The sequence below is a fragment of the Callorhinus ursinus genome, unplaced genomic scaffold (genome assembly GCF_003265705.2).
Source record: "Callorhinus ursinus isolate GAN/ISIS: 27379988/994484 unplaced genomic scaffold, GSC_fseal_2.0 scaffold36, whole genome shotgun sequence".
Lineage (NCBI taxonomy): Eukaryota > Metazoa > Chordata > Mammalia > Carnivora > Otariidae > Callorhinus > Callorhinus ursinus.
Window position 1 is genome coordinate 11,599,730 of NW_027397098.1, and position 21,408 is coordinate 11,621,137.

At 44.1% G+C, this 21,408-nt stretch overlaps 1 protein-coding gene across 1 annotated transcript in view; it reads left to right on the forward strand.

Annotated features, from left to right (window-relative positions):
• Positions 1-5,596: 5,596 nt before the first annotated feature.
• The window catches only part of LOC112810106 (aldo-keto reductase family 1 member C15-like), a 39,598-nt gene continuing 23,786 nt past the window's right edge, over positions 5,597-21,408 (forward strand). Inside the window, 8 exon segments of the mRNA XM_025853590.2 lie at positions 5,597-5,683; positions 10,505-10,669; positions 11,732-11,848; positions 12,735-12,812; positions 13,638-13,760; positions 16,453-16,562; positions 18,049-18,217; positions 20,130-20,212. Of these exon segments, the coding sequence (XP_025709375.2) occupies positions 5,597-5,683; positions 10,505-10,669; positions 11,732-11,848; positions 12,735-12,812; positions 13,638-13,760; positions 16,453-16,562; positions 18,049-18,217; positions 20,130-20,212 (932 nt within the window).

Sequence of the window (21,408 nt, forward strand, 5' to 3'; positions counted from 1 at the left end):
TCAGCGGAGAGCCTGCTTCTCCCTCTCCCTCTACCTGCTGCTCCCCCAGCGTGTGCTCTCTTTCTCTGCCAAATAAATAAAATCTTTTAAAAAATTTTAAAAAAGAAATATCACAATGAACTTTCTTCATACTTAGTGAGGATCTGGAGTAACTACTTCTCTTGACCTTTGATATACCTCAAAGGTGCCTCATCCCCTCCCAGCTCCCATTGCTTAACCTAACTTGTTCCCCTCCAGAAAACAAAGCAAAACAATAAATAAGCCAACTATCCAGACCCTATGAAGTGATGCACATTTTCTTTTGGATAGAATGGGATTACAAAAGCAACTGAACACATAAGTCTTGTTCTCCAGAGAGTCCCCACATGGACGAGGGTGGGTCCAGGTAATGGTAAACCATGTCTACAGGGATCACAAGGAAGAGATCCTGTCAGAGGGCAAGAGGAGTCAATAAGCAGATAGGCGTCATAAATAGATTCCGGGCGAGAAACTGAGGAGGCTTGGGGGGATGCTCCCTAGGGACAGAGCTGTGTCTCCCGGAGGCTCTACGTTGAAGTCCTAACCCCCCATGTGACCGTATTTGGAGATGGAGCCTCTAGGGAGGTGATTAAGGTAAATGAGGTCATGAAGGTGGAGCCCCGATCCAAGAAGGCTGGTGTGCTCGTGAGGATGACATGTGAGGACAAATGAGTTCTTTTTATAATTTGGTTATTAACCCTGTATCAAATTTGTTGATGGTTTCCTCTACCGTGCAGAAGCTTTTTAGTTTAATGTGGTCCCACTTGTTTATTTTTTATTTTGTTGCTTGTGCTCTGGGTGTCATATCCATAAAACAATTGCCAAGGTCAAGAAAGCTTTTTCCCTATGTTTTCTTCTAAGAGTTTTTGGCTTCAAGCCCTACATTTAAGTCTTTAATTCATTTTCAGTTAATTTTTGTGAGCCGTGTGAGATAAGGGTCCAGTTTCATTTTTTTTGGCTTCTGGTATCCAGTTTTCCCAGAACCATTTATTGAAAAGACCGTCTTTTCCCCACTGAGAATTCTTGGCTCCCTTGTCGAATACTAGTTGTTTATGTATGTGTGGGTTTATTTCTGGGCTCTCGATTCTTTTCTATCGGTCTATGTGTTTGTTTTTGTGCCAGTACCATACTGTTTTGATCATTATAACTTTGTAATATAGTTTGTAATCAGGAAGTGCAATGTCTTCAGCTTTGTTCTTCTTCCTCAAGATTGCTTTGGGTTTTTTGTTTTTTGGGAGTTTTTTTTGTTTGTTTGTTTTTGTTCTCATGGGTCCGTATGAATTTTAAAATTGTTTTTCTATTTCTGTAAGAAATATCACTGGAATCTTGATAGAGATTGCACAGAATCTACTTTGGGTGGTATGGACATTTTAACAATGTTAATTCCTCCAATCCATGAACACAGGATATGTTTCCATTTATTTGTATCTCATTCAATTTTTTTAAATCAATGTCTTATAGTTTTCTGGGTACAGATCTTTCACCTCCTTGAGTAAATTATTTCATAAGTATATTTTTTGATGCTATTATAAATGAATTATTTTATTTATTTATTTTTTGGATAATTCATTGTTAATGTATAGAAATGCAACTGATTTTGCACACTGACATTTGTGTCTTCAGCTGTACTGAATTTGTTGATTACTTCTAACAGTTTTTTGGAGTCTTTACAATTTTTCACATGTAAGATCATGTCATTTGCAGAGACAATTTTACTTCTTTTTTTCTGATTTAGAAAATGCCTTTTATTTCTTTTTTCTTGCCTAATAGCTCTGACTAGGACTTCCAGTACTATGTTGAATAGGAGTGGTGAGAGTAGTACCCTGTCTTCTTCCTGATTTCAGAGGAAAAGCTTTTGACCTTTCCCCATTGAGTATGATGTAAGCTGTGGGCTTGTCATATATGGCCCTTTTATGTTGAGGTATGTTCCCTCTATACCTAATTCATTGAGAAATTTTATCATGAATGGATGTTGAATTTCATCACATGCTTTTCCTGCATCTATTAAAATGATCATGTGATTTTTATCTTTCATCAACTAACGTGATGTATAACCTTTATTAGTTTATGTGTTTTGAACCATCCTTGCATCCCAGGGCTGACTCTCACTTGATCATGGTGTATCCCTTTAATGTGTTGTGAATTCGGTTTGCTAATATTTCCTTATGAATTTTTGTGTCTATGTTCATCAGAGACACTGACCTGTAGTTTTCTTTTCTTATTGTGTCCTTGTGTGGCTTTGGTACCAGGGTCAAGCTGGCCTAATAAAATGAGTTTGAGAGAGTTCTGTCCTTTTTAATGTTTTAGAAGAGTTTGAGAAGAACTGGTGTTAATTCATCTTTACATGTTTGATGGAATTTGCCCATGAAGCCATCTGTTCTTGAGCTTTTCTTTGTCCGGAGGTTTTTGATTACTGATTTGACCTTCGTACTCATTATTTATCTGATCAGGTTTTCTTTTTTTTTTTTTAAAGATTTTATTTATTTGATGGAAAGAGAGAGCACAAGTAGGCAGAGCGGCAGACAGAGGGAGAGGGAGAAGCAGGTTCCTCTCTGAGCAGAGAGCCTGATGCGGGGCTCGATCCCAGGACCCTGGGATCATGACCTGAGCTGAAGGCAGACGCTTAACTGACTGAGCTACCCAGGCGCCCCTGATCAGATTTTCTATTTCTTCATGATTCAGCCTTGGTAGGCTGTACCTTTCCAGGAATTTATCCATCTCTTCTAGGTTGTCCAGTGTGTTGACATAGAGTTGTTTATAGCAGTCTCTTACGATCCTTTGTATTTCTGTAGTATCACTTGTAATGTTTTCTCTTTCATTTATAATATTATTTATGTAGGTTCTCTTTTTTATTGGTTAGTTTACTTAAAGTTTTGCCACTTTTGTTAGCATTTTTCTTAAAGGGCTGGGACCTCCTCTCTTTGAAATGTAGACATCAGGGAAGGACAGGTTTCTGTCCCTCTGGGCACCTTGTTCCAAGCTATAATTGCCTATGGTCATAGAGGTTTCATTTTTCCTTCAGAAAAAGTCAGTTAATTAGCACAGATGGTTCCCCCAGTGACCACGTAAATTTAGAATTGAACTATACAATAACGTATTGCAAATGGTGGCATTAAGCCCTCTTACATGAGGACAAGCTATCCTTTTTCTTGAAGATATATCTACTTGTTTATATAAAGGGATGAAATTTCTTTCCATCTTTGTAATCTTATTAGCAGATTACCTTCAGTGTTGATTGCGGTCTGGTTTAATGCACATTCAATCATAAAACCATTTACTTTCTTTTCTGCATGCATGCAGAGGAGTTTTCTGTGTTGGCAGGAGATTTTACTTTTAATTTTTCCCTGAATATGATTGAAGAGAAGCTTGACAGCCAGTGTCCCAAACAAGGTAAAGGAAGATTGCCATTTGATGTAACCAGGGGCCCATCATTTCTACCTTCAATGACATAATAAAGGACACAGAGCTACCTTCCCTTTCCAGAGTCCTCACTGGGGACTATCCAGTAATGCCCAGTGACATAGACACATGGAACCCCATTTGCTCTCCTTCCTACCCTCATCTGACTGAGTGAGCCATGCCAGCTTTGGCTTCCAGAACCACCTGGAGAGTTGAGAAACCCCTCCTTCCTACAGAAGGCTAAAAGCAATGCATGGCATATCTGATTAGTACCTGGCAGGGAACACAGTTGTTCCTGTGCACAGTTAGGCTGTGGTGGCCCTCGGCCGCCATGGCAACATGCTTGCATTGAATTGAAACTTTCCTCCATCATAAGCACTAGATCACGAAGGTCTCTTGGGAAACAGGCAGCGTAAAGAAGAAATACATTTCGTGGTAAAACAAATCTCTTGTTGACTCCAGAAAAGACTTTCTCTCAGCACATCTTTTAACCTCCTCAAGTCCAGCACTTTCTCATGACTTCCAGAAAGCTATCCGTGTGTTGTTCACTAATCCCCACTCTGCCTCTTTTCCATGGACTGATTCAAAGAGAGGACCACTCCTTCTTACCCCTTCCCCTGAGGCTTTCCCACACAGCTTAACTTCTCCATGTGGGTCTCCCTCCCGGGCCTTGGCAGTGCCTGCCCTGTACCACTGAGTCATGCATCCGAGGCTTGCCCTCCAGTGGGGAATAAGACAATTTGCCTTCTTCATTTCTTGTTTCCTTCTGTCAGTTTTTCCTTCCAGGATCCATCTCCCCAAGTTTTGAGAGAGAAGCAGGCATCCCCTGTATGGTGCATGATGGTTTCTTTTTCACCTGGCAGGCATGTGGTAGTAGTTTACCATAGAGGAAAAAATTCTCTGCTGTTATCAATTCTCAAGATGTCTGGATTCAATAGAGGGGGTTTCTCTGTCTAAGGTGAGCCCTCTGCTCCCTGGGCCACCACGTCTCCTTTGTCAGGTGTCAAGAAAAAGTTCCAGAGCTCTGCCTGTGGCTAGCAAGGCCCTCACTGCTGTGTGCACAACCTCCCACTGCCTCTTGCCAGGATAACGTCAGAATTACTGTCATCTGCTCCTAACCCTGGCTTACGTTTGTCATCCGAAGAGCCTGGGACTCCCAGCTCATCCCAGTCCCCCAAACCTTCTTCCCTGCGCTCTGTCCCTCCTGGCTCACTCGAAAGCCCTCCTAGTGTTCCTCTGGAACTGGGGCTCCATCCATTGTCACAAAATTCTAACTCCTGGACTACTGTCTGCATACCCACCCCTTCCCTTTCTTTCTAGTCCAAACATGTTTCCTCCTCATGGATGCCGCTTTCCTGGCAGTGTGGAGATGGGGGGGGTGGCCCCCTGGAAACAACCATGTCTCAGGCCACCTCTCATGGTTGTGGCCCCTGGCCTCCACCCTCACCATCATTCACTCTCGTTCCTTGAAGATTTTAACTCCTGGTTCCGGCTCATTCTGTAATACTGTTTCTCTCTTCATTCCTGGCATTTTCAACATCCGCACAGATACTGCATCTATGCTCTGGCTTCTTGTCTCCCCCGCTATCCCTGTTATAATGTAGGTTCTTTCCCTTTTATACAACACTCTTCAACCTCTGCCTCATGTCTGTCTACTTCCCTGGTTCAATTCCTTCTCAGATCTTTCTCCATTCACTGCCTCTAATTCCCATTCTCTCACCCCACGGGGGTTTTCAGCCTTACCATCCCACTAAAACCGTTTTGCTCAGGTCAGCGGTGACTTCCATGATGCTAAATTTAATAATGAAATGCTCAGTCCTTGACTGGTGTAACCTACCAGCAGCATCTGCCATGGTTGGTACTCTACCCTTCTTAAATTATTTTTTATAACTAGGATCAATTAGTGAGCAATGCTGAAGAGAAAATTCAAACTCCTGTGACTTGCGTGACATTTCTGGGTGCAGTTCCTGCAAGAGATGTCTGCAGGGACCTGACAGAAAGACATGAAAGTCATTGGATTGATTCCAGTTTCATCTTGTAATAGCTGGAATTTGTAAGCCTAGCCCCACCTATCTCATTGTTGTTGGTAGCAATAAAGGACACTGGAGCCTTGTCTTCTCTTGGCTCTCTGTCAGGAAAAGGGAGGACAGAGCCAGATTAGCCGGGACTGTGGACAGTGATGGACCTCAACCAGAGTGGTTCCGTGAAACTGAATGATGGGCACATCATGTGTGTGCTCGGGTTTGACACTCTTGCTTCTAATGATGTAGGTAGAACCCAGGGGACTGGAGGGTTGACCATGAACAGCCCTGGAAGGGTGGTCAGCAGACATGCACCCCATGCCTTGTGCACTCCGGGTGATGAATCCTGGCAGGACTCGTTTGGGTCTTCATTTCATGATCTCTAACTTTGCACTAAGTGGGATGGCAAGCTGATGATTCTGGGGATCCAGAGGTGATCATTTTGAGGGTGGATTATTATTTATTATTATTATTTTACTGTAATGCATACTGAATGCTTACTGTGTATTTTAAGTGCTTTCCATGCATTATTACTTTTTTAATTCCTCAACAACCCTCCTGGGTAAGTGCTATTATTCTTTCTTATTTCTCACCTGTTTAAAATCTGAGCTGGGGCTGCCCCTCCTGCCACCACCTGCTGCCTCGGTCAGAGCCACTGCTCTTTGTTAGAAGCTCCTGATGGGCAGTGGGTGCAGGGGGCAGGATGACATGACCGCTTCGTAGCCGCTTTGCTGGAGGTTCATTGGCGCATCACCAAAATCTTTCATCCTAGGAGAACCTGCTATTATTTCAAGCAGTAGGTCAGTGCCTGAACTATCACCAGCTAATGGCTCTCAGACAAAGCCAGTTTGTTTGTATGACATAATTATCTCGTGTCCACCATTATAGCTTAAGCAGAGGGTATGTTCTTCCATATTTATATCCAACCTACTGTTGTTAAGGACAGAAAAGTGCCACAGAGGATAGAATCAAAACACCCCATTATCTCCACACTGACCCAAAGTAACGTGTGCCTGTGCTTTGTATGGTGCAAAAGGTACAGAGTAAGATGGGAACTTCTCTTCCACCCTGAGCGGAGTTCTTTTTCTGACTGTGACCCCCACAGCCCCATCACTAGTGTCCCGTGGGTCACGGCAGAAGCAAGAAGCATGTTCCAGCATCTGTGCATGCAACTTCTTTCACTGAGGCAAGTGTCTTTTCTGGGACACATGCAAACTGAGTAGCTCATATTTAGTCACTGAGCCATATACCCTTTGAAATTTGAGGCAGTAATTATAAACGTCGTGCTGACTGCCCAGAGGCAGTGCCTGCTTGGAGAGCGGAGGACAGCATCTCCTCGGAGGAGCAGCGGGCAGCTCTCGGGGTTCTGCTTCATGTCCGCCTGCTTCCTGTAGTCTTTTCTGGATCTGGCCCCCCTGTCCCGTCCTCCGCCCTTTCGCAGAAATGCTGATGCTGACCAAGGGGCAGCCTCACCTAGCCCCCTGTATGTGAAGCCAGTGTGTTCATTTTATCAGAGGTTGAGATAAATATTAGAATAAATAAACGAGCATTTGACATGGTGGGCAGAAAGGAATAATACCCCTTCTGATCTCATGAGTGAGGCTCTCAAGAAAGTACAGGTGGCATATGTCATTATTAATGAATAAATCAATTAACCAATTCAACAGTCATGATTAAGCTTCTACTTGGTGTTAAAGTCTATCCCAGCGGTGGTGAGAGTTTGCACAGAAGATAGCTCCCTGTCTTTGGGGCTTCGACAGCCAGAGGAAGACACCTGATGCCCGGGAGAACAGCCACATAACAAGGCTCAATGTTAGATGGCTAAATGCCAGGGGAAGGTGAGGGGTTCAGAGAGAGGAGGCTGATGGGAGCTGGGATGTGCTGGGAAGGCTTCCAGGAGGAGGTGAGCTGAGCTTAAGTGAGGCTGGAAGTCAGACTCAGGCAATCTAGTGGGCAGTGTGATAGCTCCATTTCAGTAGAAGAGGCTGGCTTCTGCCTAGTACCCTTTTGCGGAAGTCTTCCTGCCGCTCGAGGGGCAGCCCCAGGTCCCCCTTGTCTATGACAGTGAGTGTGGACTTCAGGCAGAGGGCGTCTGTGTTTCCCTGTGGGAACAGGGGAATTAATTTAAAGACTCTTTTTAAAAAGTTGGAATGATATTTCAAAATTATTCATGATGTTGTCACTACAGATCTGTCTTTACAACCACTACAAAACCAAGACTTATACCAGGGGACACTCTCCGCTGCGCCAACTGGGTCTGTGGGCCGCCAGAGTATTCCTCGTCCCTCTGCCAGCCATTCAAGATTCCAGTCATGCGTCGCTTCCGCTGCTCCAGGCCGCTGGCCTACCGGGGCAGTCACTGAGCGGTCTGAGCACCTGCTTCCTGTGCCCTTGTCCAGTGGTACTTGCTCAAATTGTCCATTCACAGTTATTACCAGGCACCGAGGCACCCAGGGCTGCCCCACTGACTTCTCTGAATTCCAGATACCCTCCTCCCCGTCACCATTATACAGAAACCACTCTCTCTACTTCTGAAAAACAGGTGGCCGCAGGGCATCAGTTAGGTGGAACCCTTACCAAGTCACCTGGTTGAAGGTTTCCCTCCTGGGAACCAGGATCATGAATCTGGCGCATCCTGAAGCTGAGCAAACGGGCAACATAAACTCCGCAAGTGGGTAAGTAGGAGTGGGGATGATAGTGTGTGGCCGGTGCGGTTGTCCCCCCCACCCCATACGCTCCCCGCGAACCCCTGGCGCTTAGCCTGACTTCCAGCTGCCCGCATCTTGCGTCTCCTTACCTGAACGCTGGGGACTTACGCAAAGCCTCTCCAGGAGCAGCCCGTAGCAATTTACTGACTGGAATTATCTAGGAACATGCTTGGTCCCTCCCTTCTTGGGAGCTATGTTTCCCATAAGCATGGGGTTCGTAGTGGCAACTGTGATAGAGCAGTGTTTACTGGCTCTCTTCCTTCTCCCACTTGCTCACATCCCTACTGGTGTACCCTTTGCCCCTCCAATAAATTACTTGCTTTGGGATCCTTGCCTCGGTTTCACCATCTGGAGGAACCCACACCAATTCAAAGAGGCCACTTGTACTTCTAGCCCTTGGTTACTGAATCAGGTATGAGGATCGTGGCACCACATGATTGTTACTAGTTCAAAGTAATATATCGCATCTTCAATGACAGTGTCCTAAACCTACAGTGTCATTCCTCGCAACCTGGCTCTTGTGGTTGTACCTTCAAGACCGTTCAACCTTCTGTCATGCCCGTCACTTCTGGAAGATGCAGTATCTTCAGAGAACCAATGCATTCTGTGGTCAGGAGCTCACTGGTGCATATCCTTCACTATAAAGGGGGCAAAGCACTAATGCATGAGATCCTGTAATGACAAGCCAAACTCTCTGTGAGCTCTTACATCGTAATGCTGGCTGAGGGACTGTGAAGGGGACATACATGGAAACTCATCCATAGAACGTGATAGTCTCACTAAAGATGAATTGCTTGCTTCCCTCCCCACTTAGGTGGCGTGTTTAATACAATCAGCTTGCCACTCAGGGGCTGGCTTGCCTCCTCAAGGAATGGTACCTTACCAAGACTCGGTGTCAGTCTCTGCTGCTGCTGACAGGTCACACATTTACAAATAGTGGGATCTAAAAGAGCTCTGGTGAGAGGTAGCGCATGCAGTTGGCCCAGGGGCAGTCTTAATCCCTTCCAGCATGTCTGTTCCATTTATGGGCCCATGGTGTGAGGCCTGCAGTGGTCAGGTAGAGAGGCGAAGTAGCATCCAGTGGTCAACACATCTTCTCTACCCGATTACTGACAGCCTCTCCCAAAGACTCTGGTGGCCACAGAAATTTCCAGGCAGAGTCGTGGGTGCTTCCAGCTGGAAGACTTTGGGTGAGTGTGCACGGATATGTTTAGTGCCAAGCTCATAGAATGACAATTGTGTCATAGTGATGAGCATCATGTGGTATATTTCTCCTTTAATTCTCTCTCAATCTCCCTGAAAATCAGCCATTATTTTCCCTTTAATCCAATTGGTATACTATTGGTTTGCTTTTTGTCAGCTTTACCGAGATAAAATTCACAAAGTTGTAAGATATTTAAACTGCATGACATGATTATTTGATATATGTATACATGATGAGAATATTCATCTCATCAAGTCTAACACATCCCTCACTTCACATATTTACACCTTCATTTCTTTCCTGGTGAGAACATTTATCTTCTATCCTCTTAACAAATTTCAATTCAACAGGACAGTGTTATCAACGATAGTTACCATGATATACATGAGTTCCTCAGACCTTGTTTTATAGCTGAAAGTTGGCACCATTTTACTAACGTCTCCCCATTTCCCCAACTCCTGGTCCCTGGCAGCCCCTTTTCTACTTTCTGTTTCTAGAAAATGGAATTTTTTTTTTCAGATCCCGTATATAAGTGACACCATGCAGTAGTTGTCTTTCTCTGTCTGTCTGCCTTCTCTCACTTAGCATAGGTTCATCCATTTGTTGCAAATGGAAGATTTCTTTCTTTAAAGATGAATAATATTCCGTTGTGTGTTTGTGTAAAGAAATATACATATAAAGAAAATGATATATATATACATATACATGTGTGTATGTGTGTGTGTGTGTATATATATAAAAATATATATAAAATTGGATGGAGAATGGTTATTATGACCTCATTTTCAATTCTAAACCAAAAATACATGCCATCCCTTTTATCGTGTCTCTGTCTCGTGTAACTATATCTGTGTACATCTATATACTTAGAAGTTCTCTCTAGTGTCAGAAGCTTTCCTCTTAGTTACTTCCATACAATGAATTCCTTATTGAGTGAGAGTTGATTTTCTGTGGTCCCTGGTGAAGCCTGTTTCACTAACTCCTCTGAGATGAGAGGTCTGTGCCCCCCGAGTATGGGTTTGTTACCAAGGCTTGCATCACCCCCCCAGGGGAGCAGGGGGCACACAGAAATAGCTGGCCAACATGCCATTAAGGAAATACATTGCTTCTCTGTGTCAGGTGGGTTACCAGCCCTCCTACTTTATATTTTATAGGCTCCTAAAAGCAAAGCCGGTGAGGCCACCAAAGTGGTGATTGACATAGGTTTCCGACACTTCGATGCAGCATATGTCTACCAAAATGAGGAGGAAGTCGGCAAGGCCATTCGAGAGAAGATCTCTGAAGGCACCATGAAGAGAAAGGACATATTCTACACCAAGGTGCTGTGAGCCAGTGATGGGAAGTCACTGCTAGACACGTTATCTTGCAAAACACAAAAAACAACCTTTGGTAAGTCAGAGGGGGAGACGAACCATGAGAGACGATGGACTCTGAAAAACAAACTGAGGGTTCTAGAGGGGAGGGGGTGGGGGGATGGGTTAGCCTGGTGATGGGTATTAAAGAGGGCACGTTCTGCGTGGGGCACTGGGTGTTATGCACAAACAATGAATCATGGAACACTACATCAAAAACTAATGATGTAATGTATGGTGATTAACATAACAATAAAAAAATAAAAAACAAACAACCTTTGGTCTTGGTTTGAATAATTTATGTACCTTCTCACATCGTAGGGACCCATTGTAGAAAAGTAGAGAACGACAAAGGCTTGCTTTGCTCGAAGCCTGTGAGAGGCAGAAGAGCAGACCACATTCACACATGAAACATGATTAGTGACACATACGTTTTTTATCCATTGTATGGCTCAGCCGAGCCACCACAGGTGGGGTCCACTCCTTTTATTCTTCAGCAGATTCTCTCAGGACATATCCACGTGTGGTTGACCTAGTATTCGCAGAAGGGAGCCTGACTCAGAAATAGGTTCTTCAAGTCAGCATTGAATTTCCTGAAATTTGTAAAATGTTCTTAGGTGGAAAACGGTGCTTCCAATGTGGAGAGAGCAGGGGTCTCCACAGAATGACCCTATGAGTGTCTCCATCAGGGACACCCTGTTTCTAGAAAGTGGCAGAACTGTTTCCAGGCAGACTCTGTTCCCCTTGCCTGACACCTCCTGACTCTCCCTTCAGAGATGACTTTTCTGACCCGTGGGATGTTTGGGCTGCTCTCCCTGGCCCATCCAAGTTCATTCAGTTTTCCTACCATCACGCGAATACAGCTCGGTGCCCCTGAAGGACCCCAGTCACGCCAAGTGATGAATTTAGTCCCGGCGTTTCTTATTTTTAGACTACCCCAGTGATTTGTTACTCACTTCTCAATCTTGTAATTGAGATGCTTAATTTTGGTCCCCAAATGTGTGAAATCACTTCTTTTGGTCCCTGCAGCTTTGGATCGCTTTCCGTTGCCCGGAATTAGTTCGACCAGCCCCGGAAAGATCATTGAAGGCACTTCGGCTGGACTATGTGGATCTCTTCATTATCCATTTGCCACTTGCTATAAAGGTCCGCTTCTGCTTTCCCTTGTTATGCGCAACATCACTGCTGCTGCACCTCACTTCCTCCTTCCTGATAGCTTGTCTGGGTTCTGACTGAGAAGTAGGCTTGGGTGTGGTGCATAGAATTGCTCCATGACTTATGACTCTCATTGACACTTCTGTCATCTCACCACTGAGATTTTTTTATCCTCAGCCCATAGCCTGCAGAATGATTGAAATGCAGTGATCTCTTTGTCTCTACCTCAAAGAGTTGAGGACAGTGCCCTACACGTCTGAGTGATGTGCTCCTGTCTGTGGTCCCTTAGCGATCAGTGTCCTCCAGAACGTTAAGTTGTAAGTGACTGCAGAGATATGGGAAACCCCTACCTCTGTAGGGGAAGAGTCCCTCCCAGATGGACCTCTCAGCCCAATCATGATATGGTACCTTGGGTTGGTCCTCACTGCACCCCTGGGCTTCTTTGGCCTTCGCTGATCCATCCTCTCATCAGAGTGGACATTCACTGACCACGTCTGGTAACCTCACCCTCTCTGACAGGTTATCATAAACTGAAGCTGAAACACATTGCTTATTAGTAAAGGGAGTTCCTATCATCCAAACCAGACTGTGCTTGTGAAGTCAATTCCAACGGTAGGAAAACTGGTTCTTGGCAAAGTTCAGGGGCATGTGTGGATGGGAGGGGGAGGGGGTACTCAGTTACAGTCCCTCCTGAGTCTTGTTCTCCTCCCCCTCCCCATTTCTTCCCCACAACACACACACCTGCACAAATTCACACATACTCTCTCATCAGTAATCACAACTTTTTCAAGGTCACGTGACCAAGCTCCTTAGGCACCAGAAAGGTCATTCTTTAAACCAACCTTCTTCCTCCTTCTCTCTCCTCTCCATAGTCCAGCCTGGGGAGGAGCTTATGCCCAAGGATGCCAACAGGGAGGTTATTTTAGAGACGGTGGGCCTGTGTGACACGTGGGCGGTAAGCATGGCTACTAGACCCAAGAGGCACTGTGCAGTGAGGTAGATAGAGGTCACTGGGTGGGGAGTCAGGAGACATGGGTCCTGGCTCCATCAATTGTCTGCTCTCAGACAGGCGGCTGAGCCTCGACGTACGTCAGTGTTCTCATCTGTACAGCAGGGGGGTTGAACAGGATGGCCTCTTAGGTCTATTTTTCATCTAACTTCTGTGGTTCTAAGTGGGGGTTTCTTTGCTCCATGGATCAGGTTGAACCTGCGAGCCCCATGAGGGGGACTGTCAGCAGCAAGCTCAAAAGGAGGTAGAGCTCTATCCGGCACAAGTAAACACACCCACAGAGGGAGGGAAGGACTGCTGTCTGACTTAGCAGAAGGGTGGGCTGTAGGAGCGAAGCCTGACCTTGTGTACCCCCATTCCATTCCATACACTTTTTTCACCAGTCAGGGAAAGAGGAAGCAGAAGGATCTTCCTTTGGTGGAAAACCTGAGAGTTCCTCTTTGCCCTTGACCCTGATACCATTCGTTAAAGAACTATTATGGGCTTAATAGCAAAACAGGTGCCGCAGAAGAGAGCGGGGAGCTGAGGGGCAACTTAAAAGCTTCTCAATGTCTATTTGTTGTCCTGGTTGTGCACGTTAATGGACACAAGGAAACAAAACGTGTACATAGTGATAAAGTATCATAGGAAATAATATATGTAAATGATAAAACTGGTTCAGTCAAATCATTATATATGTTAAAAACAGATTTCCTCATTTTGAAAAGTTCAATGTCAAATGCAAGGGCCAAAGTACACTAAAGATTTGCCTCATGTTTCCCTCCTCCCCAGGCCATGGAGAAGTGTAAAGATGCAGGTTTAACCAAGTCCATTGGGGTATCCAGTTTCAACCACAAGCAGCTGCAAATGATCCTGAACAAACCAGGGCTCAAGTACAAGCCTGTCTGCAACCAGGTGAGCCCACAGCCCACAGGAGACTACCTTGCTTCCTGCCCTTCATACCCTCTTCCTTAATGCATGGGACCCAAATTTCTGGCTCATGTCCCCTGCATAGGGGATTGTTCCTTTTATTACAAGAGGAAATGCCAAAGGAGGAACAGGTTGAGGGGCGTGGGAAGGGTATGATTTCCACTTCTCAGATTCCTCTGAGACGTCCAAATGGGAGAAGCTGAGTTGGCAGACGGCAGTGCTGGTCTGGAGCTCAGGAAGTCGGTCGGGGCTGCAGGTGCAGATTTTGGAGTCCTTGCTTTATGGGTGGTAATTAAACTCACAGAAATGGATTAGTGTTTCTGGGAGCAAATTTCCAGTTTATTCTGGGATAGGATAAACTGGAAGGGCAGGAAAGTCAACATTTAATTAAGGATCAGGCAAAGGGGCACTGGTTAGGAGACTGAATCTGAGTTGCCAAGTTGGGAGAGAGAACATGGTAGAAGCCAAAGGAGAGGGTTGAAAAGGTTTGAGTGAGTCATCGGGGTGCGGGGGGCAGTCCTTGGTGAGGAGCAGCCCGTCTAAATAGGGGTGGAAAATGCCACTGGACTTCATGACACGGGCTGCATGGGAAAGCCCACAGGAGCAGTGGTGGGGCAGTGAGAGAGGAGCTGAGAAGAGAAGCAAGGAAGTGGAGAGTGAGGAAGGGGAGAAGTCATAATTAAAAGAAATAATTTTTAAAAATAACACTCAACACCCAAAAAACAAAGAATCCAATCAAGAAATGGGCAGAAGACATGAACAGACATTTCTCCAAAGAAGACATCCAAATGGTCAACAGACACATGAAATATGCTCCACATCACTCGGCATCAGGGAAATCCAAATCCAAACCTCAGTGAGATACCACCTCACACCCGTCAGAATGGCTAAAATGAACAAGTCAGGGAACGACAGATGTTGGCGGGGATGCGGAGAAAGGGGAACTCCCTACACTGTTGGTGGGAATGCAAGCTGGTGCAGCTACTCTGGAAAACAGCATGGAGGTTCCTCAGAAAGTTGAAAATAGAGCTACCCTATGATCCAGCAATTGCACCACTGGGTATTTATCTCACAGATACAGAAGTAGTGATCCGAAGGGGTACGTGCAGCCCGATGTTCATAGCAGCCATGTCCACAATAGCCAAACTGTGGAAGGAGCTGAGATGTCCTTTGACAGATGAACGGATAAAGATGTGGTTCATAAATACAATGGAATATGACTCAGATATCGGAAAGAATGAATACTTACCGTTTACATCGACGTGGATGGAACTGGAGGGGATTATGCTAAGTGAAATAAGTCAATCAGAGAAAGACAATTATCATATGGTTTCACTCATATGTGGAACATAAGAAATGGTGCAGAGGATCATAGGGGAAGGGAAGGAAGACTGGATGGGAAGAAATCAGAGAGGGAGACAAACCATGAGTGACTCTTAACTCTAGGAAACAAACTGAGGGTTGCTGGAGGGGAGGTGGTTGGGCAGATGGGGTAACTGGGGGGATGGGCATGAAGGAGGGCACGTGATGTGATGAGCACTGGGTGTTATACGCAACTGATGAATTACTGGACACGACATCTGAAACTAATGATGTACTATATGTTGGCTAATTGAAATAAAAAAAAACGCCATACGTTGCCAATTTTCAAACACTATTATACTGTAAAGTTTTATAGCCCTTTTGTAAAAGAGCTTGAAGATGAGGCAAGAAACCATTGACATATTTATACCCTTCATCTTAGTGATTTTACTTCTAGGAATCCATTTGCAGAAAATAATTTAAAATGTGTTGAAGTATGTCCCTCGGTCCTTCCTTCCTTCCCTTTGTCTTCCTCCTCCTCCTCATGTCTCAATTTATTTGTGAAAGAAACTAAGCCTTTTTTCTTTTAAATTTTCCCACACAACTGGTTTTACTGACTGATGCCTGTGATACAGTTTGACATGTTACTCCGTCTTTTGTGCTTCCTGTAAACCGGAGGTTAGGTCTAAAGATGTGATCATATACACATGTCATCGTGAATTCACGAGTTTTCACAGATGGGATGTTTTCCCGCCCAGTGCAGTTGCTGTCCTTGTCCATGAGCAGATGGCGATGGCCCCCCGTTTTGGTCCTGTCTTGCCCATGTTCTTTACTCTCAGGACTGTGAGATGTTCTAGGATCAATCTGTAGCTTTTTTGTTCAGACCTGGAATCATCCGGTTTTCTAAGGAATCTTGGTTTCTTTTAGTAGGAAATGGCATTTAGAGGCCACAACCTGAGCATAATGGTCTCTAATCATTTTAAACACCAATAAAAAAGTAAGAAGAGGGGCGCCTGGGTGCCTCAGCAGTAAAGCGTCCCATTCTTGATCTCAGCTCAGTCCTGGTATCAGGGGGGTGAGCTCAAGCCCTGCACTGGGCTCTGCACTGGGTGGGGAGCCTACGGGAGAAGAAGAAGAAGGGGAAGAAGGAGAAGAAGAAGGAGAACAGGAGGGGGCAGGAGGAAGAAGAAGAAAATTGTTTAATTGCATTTGAAAATTGATAGCATCTGCAGGTATTTCAGAAGGACATGAGAAAAATAATCTGAAAAATAGTATATATGTTAATAGAGTATCAGATATTTCTTCAAAGGACTTTCCAAATTTACATGTCATTGGCTTATGTATTTTGACATCTTTTGGTCTTGGCAATTTACAGGTGGAGTGTCATTCTTACCTCAACTGGAGCAAACTCCTGGAGTTCTGCAAGGCCAAGGACATCGTTCTTGTTGCCTCTAGTGCCCTGGGATCCCAAAAGGACCCAACCTGGTAATGAGAATATCAGAGTGAACCTATGTCAACAACTCTATGATGATGAAACACTTTTATTAACATTTTAATGTGGAAAGATTCAAACATAAGAAAGTAAACATGATCATGCAGTGAGTTCCCATGTACCATCACCGAGCTTCAAAAATCACCCACCTTCTTACAATCTTGCTTCATCCATGAGTCCATCTATTCCAAACTCCACTCCAAATGGTATTTATTAAGTTATTAATTATGTTATTATTAATGTTGTTTATAAATTTGATGGTAAAATTTTCACAGCATAGCATGCATAACTCTTAGCTGTATAATTTTGACAAATGGATGTACAGTATAACCCACACCCCTACCATGATACAGAACCTCGCTATCTCCTAAGACCGTTCTTTTGTGTTTCTTCCCAGAAAGTTCTTCCTCACCATCGTTTTTTTAAAGTATTTATGTTAATTCCAGTCAGTTAACACACAGTGTTATGTTAGTTTCGAGTGGACAATACAGTGAGTCAACACTTCCATACAACACCTGGTGCTTATCACAGCAGGTGCCTCCTTCATCCCCATCACCTGTTTCCCCCCTCCCTCCATGCCCCCTCCCCTCTGGTGCCCATCAGTTTGTTCTCTGCAGTCAAGAGTCTGTTTCTTGATTTATCTCTTTCTCTCTCTTATTTTTTCCCCTTTGCTTGTTTGTTTCTTAAATTCCACATGAGTGAAATCATCAGGTATTTGTCTTTCTCTGACTGACTTATTTCACTTAACATTATACTCCTTAGCTCCATCCACGTCATTGCAAATGGCAAGATTTCATTCTTTTCTATGGCTGAGCAATATTCCATTGTATATATACACCACCTCTTCTTTATCCATTCATCAGTCGATGGACACTTGGACTGCTTCCATATCTTGGCTATTGGAAATAACACTGCTATAAGCATAGGGGTGTATGTATCCCTTTGAATTAGTGTTCTTGTATTCTTGGGTAAATACCCAGAAGTACAATTGCTGGATCGTAAGCCAGTTTTATTTTTAACTTTTTGAGGAACCCCCATAATGTTTTCTTCCTTACCATTTTTTCTGATATCCTTTTTCAATTTGGATTAGTTTGGCATGTTTTAGAACTTCATAAATAAAAGAAGTCATAGAGTACACACTCTTTGTGCCCAGCTTCTTTGGCTTAGCATAGTATCTGTGAAATGTATCTGTGTTGTTGCAAGTGTCTAGTTGCAAGTTATTCTTGTTTGCTGCTGTGTAATATTTCATTGTATGGGCACATATCCCACAAGTTGTTTCTCTAGTCATCTGTTGATGGAAACATTAATTGTTTCCAGTTTGGTGTAGTTCCTATGAATGTTCATGAAACTCTCTTTTAATCATACCATATTATACCCACTTCTCTCAATCGTCTGGAGAATCTGGGGAAAGGTGACAGCACACTCTAGATGTTCAGTCCCACACCCTTCAAATCTGTGTTTTTTGTTTTTTGTTCTCAGGGTGGCAGGGGGTAGCCCAGCTCCCTTGGAAGAGCCAATCTTGAATGCCATTGCCAAGAAGCACCACCACAGAAACCCAGGCCAGGTGGCCCTGCGCTTCCAGCTGCAGTGAGGGGTGGTGGTCCTGGTCAAGAGCTTCAGCGAGAAGAGAATCAAAGAGAACTATGAGGTATAGGCGCAGCGGTATTTTTCCAAAGTGAGGAATGGGTGCTGTGCTGGGGACTATCTGTCTTGCTTTTCAGCAAGTGCCCATGTGCCTTCATTCCCAGGCATCTCTCCCCATGTGCCGTGGGGCAGCTTGGCAGGTAAGAGAGAAAGTACGAGCCTGAGTCCTAGGCTCTATGGTCTTTAGTTCTGGCTTTACCTTTTCCTAGTTTTGGGATCCTGAGCACATTTTACTTCTATCCTCCTTACAGGAGGCCTTCCATGCAGTAAAGAACTTTTAAGACCCTAGTTCCTCTCTTTTACCTTCTCTACCTGATGAACTCCAATGTGTATTTCAATATCAAACCCAAGTAGGATTAGCTGCTCTGTTAAACCATCAGCAGTTTGACCACCATAGCACTTGGCATGGCTGTGTGGGTTTTTCCTTATTAAACTCAAATTGCTTATATGTCAGTGTGCTCTCCAGGCTGTGAGACCCTAAATGTCATGACCCTCTCTGGGTCATCTTATAACACCTTGTCCCCAGCAGAGCTCCCGGCAGGTAGGAAGCTAGGTATACGTTTATGGACTGGCCAAATTAACAAATGAATGAGTACTGTTGCCCTAAACCCTCTCTCGTGTATCTCCTGGTGCCTCAGAACAGTCAGTAGTCTTCACCTTACTTTGTTGTGAACTCCGGTGAATTGTGAAAAACTGTGGGAGCCCCAGCCCGTCCTAATGACAACGAAAATTTCATCCTGAGTACAGTATTTGCACGAGATGATATTGTGGAGCATATTATTTATAAAGCATTTGCTCCAAAACCTTGAAGCCATAGGTTTAGTTCATTCAATTTATGGAAATATCCAATGGGTAAATCTAATCTCATTGTTAAACCAATCAGAAAAAGATCCCATTTTATTTTTCAATTCAACTCAATATATTAATACATATCCCCATGACAACATATCACTTCTGGAGTATATTTGTAAGATGAATGATAGATGGATAGAGAGATGATAGATGACAGATAGAGAGCTGATAGATAGATAGCTGATTGATAGATAGCTGATAGATAGCTGATTGATAGATCGCTGATTGATAGCTGATAGATAGATAGCTGATTGATAGATAGATAGGTGGAGAGGTAGAGGCACCGAGTCTTCTGTGAAATCATCCCCTGGATGAAATAATGAGCTTCCTGCTTTAATATTTCTTACCGAAGATCTGTCTGCTTTGCTATTAATTCCCTCTCAATTAGGTGCTATGTATCTTCAAATAAAAAATCTGAACGTAGGTAAGAGAGACTTTATTCAAAAGGGAGAACTGTCTGGATGTAAGATCGATCCCTAAGTGTCTCGGAGATCAATCAGAAAGGTTTTTCTCTTACAGGGAAGAGCAAACACGACTAGGAAGAGAATGGTGTTTGGGGCTGGAATGAGCAGGTGGTTGACTGAACCGTTGATCAGGAAATGCCTTTTTCTGAAGTCAGCAGATTCTTGAAGAGGGCTTTACAGGGGAGCTGCTCTTCCTTCCAGTGCTTGCTTAAGCTCAAGCTTGTGTCAAATTGTAGGTGACGCTGGGGAAGGAAAAGCCTCATTAGAGTTTGGTTGATTTTGTCCAGATTGTCCAACTGACCCTTCGGTTGGACAAAAAGGATTGTTTTTTTTTCTTTTCTGGTTGCAAGCAATTCACTTAGAAAGATTTCGGGTTGTGTGTTATGAGCCTTTTGTGGAGTGGAGCAGCAGAGAGGGGGTGGAGAAGAATGGGGTGGGAGGTGAACTCGGGCCAGCACCCCTAGGAGCTGATGGCAGGGATTGCCCCCCTCCCAGTGCACCCCCGTCCCACCCCCCTGCCCAGCTGGAAAGAACTGAAGCTCCCAGGTAGAAGCCAGCTGCGTTGGAGAGAGGTCAGTCTATTTCTTTCCTTCCTTTCAGGTTTTTGACTTTGAATTGACTCCAGAAGACATGAAAGCAACTGAAGGCCTCAACAGAAATTTCCGATATTTCCAACTACTATTGTAAGTGATGTGTACGTTGTATTTCACGGGTCGTTGGTTGTGTTCTATGGTGTGGAGGTCCACAGAGGAACTAGACTCCCCTAAATCAGGAACGAAGTTCCGATTTCCACATAGCAGTGAAACTGGAGCTTCCTGTAGACCGCAGACTGGAGGTTTACTCCGGAGCTCAGAGTCTGACCTGACGGCAGTGTGAGCAGGGCCCCAGAACACCGGGAGTACAACTGCTAACGTTTGCACCATCGGGAATTCACTACTTTCCTGCCCTAGTCTTGTGCCTGGCGTACCTCCACTCGAGGCCGACTGACCCGTTAGACACAGAAGGCACAGTGCCCACGGTCCACTCTACTTCTGGGGGGGCCTAAGGAAATGCTTCGTCTTTAAATCTTTTTAAAATCAGGAGAAAAAAGGATTCCATTAATAATGACTACATAATAATGAGTCCAGCCTGGATTCTATTTATCCTAACACAATTGTAAAATGTAATGTTAATATTTTTATGTAGGAGTGTGGCCCACAAAGGCAAATGTACATTTTTTCCTTGGCGGGTATTTTTTTTTTTACATAAAAATTACAGAAAATTTGGGAAGATAAAGGATAGAGAATACAGATAACCTATAATTAGCCCATTTAAAAACACTTAGCTTTAAAATAAATAAAAAAAATAAAAATACTTAACTTTTGGTACATTTTCCTTCGTGATTTTTCTATACGTGTATGTGTTTATTTACAAAATTGAAATAATCTTCAACATACACACTGTATAATTTTTTTTAGTTAGCATAAGTCTTTTTCCAAGATATTAAAATATTACTAAAGGGGCATCTGGGTGGCTCAGTCGTTAAGCATCTGCCTTCAGCTCAGGTCATGATCCCAGGGTCCTGGGATCGAGCCCTGCATTGGGCTCCCTGCTCGGCGGGAAGCCTGCTTCTCCCTCTCCTACTCCCCCTGCTTGTGTTCCTGCTCTCGCTCGCTCTCTCTCTCTCTGTCAAATAAATAAATAAATAATTTTTAAAAATATATTATTAAAAATTCCAGTAGTATATTTGGCTTATGGTAAAGCAGTGCATCTCAGTAATTAATTTCTCTATCATCTTGCCTGTGTTTTGGCATCGTGATTCGTTCTTGTGAATTTTGACTTTCATCTGTTTATTCACGCAGCACAACTTATTGATCATCCTTTGTTTGCTAGACATTGT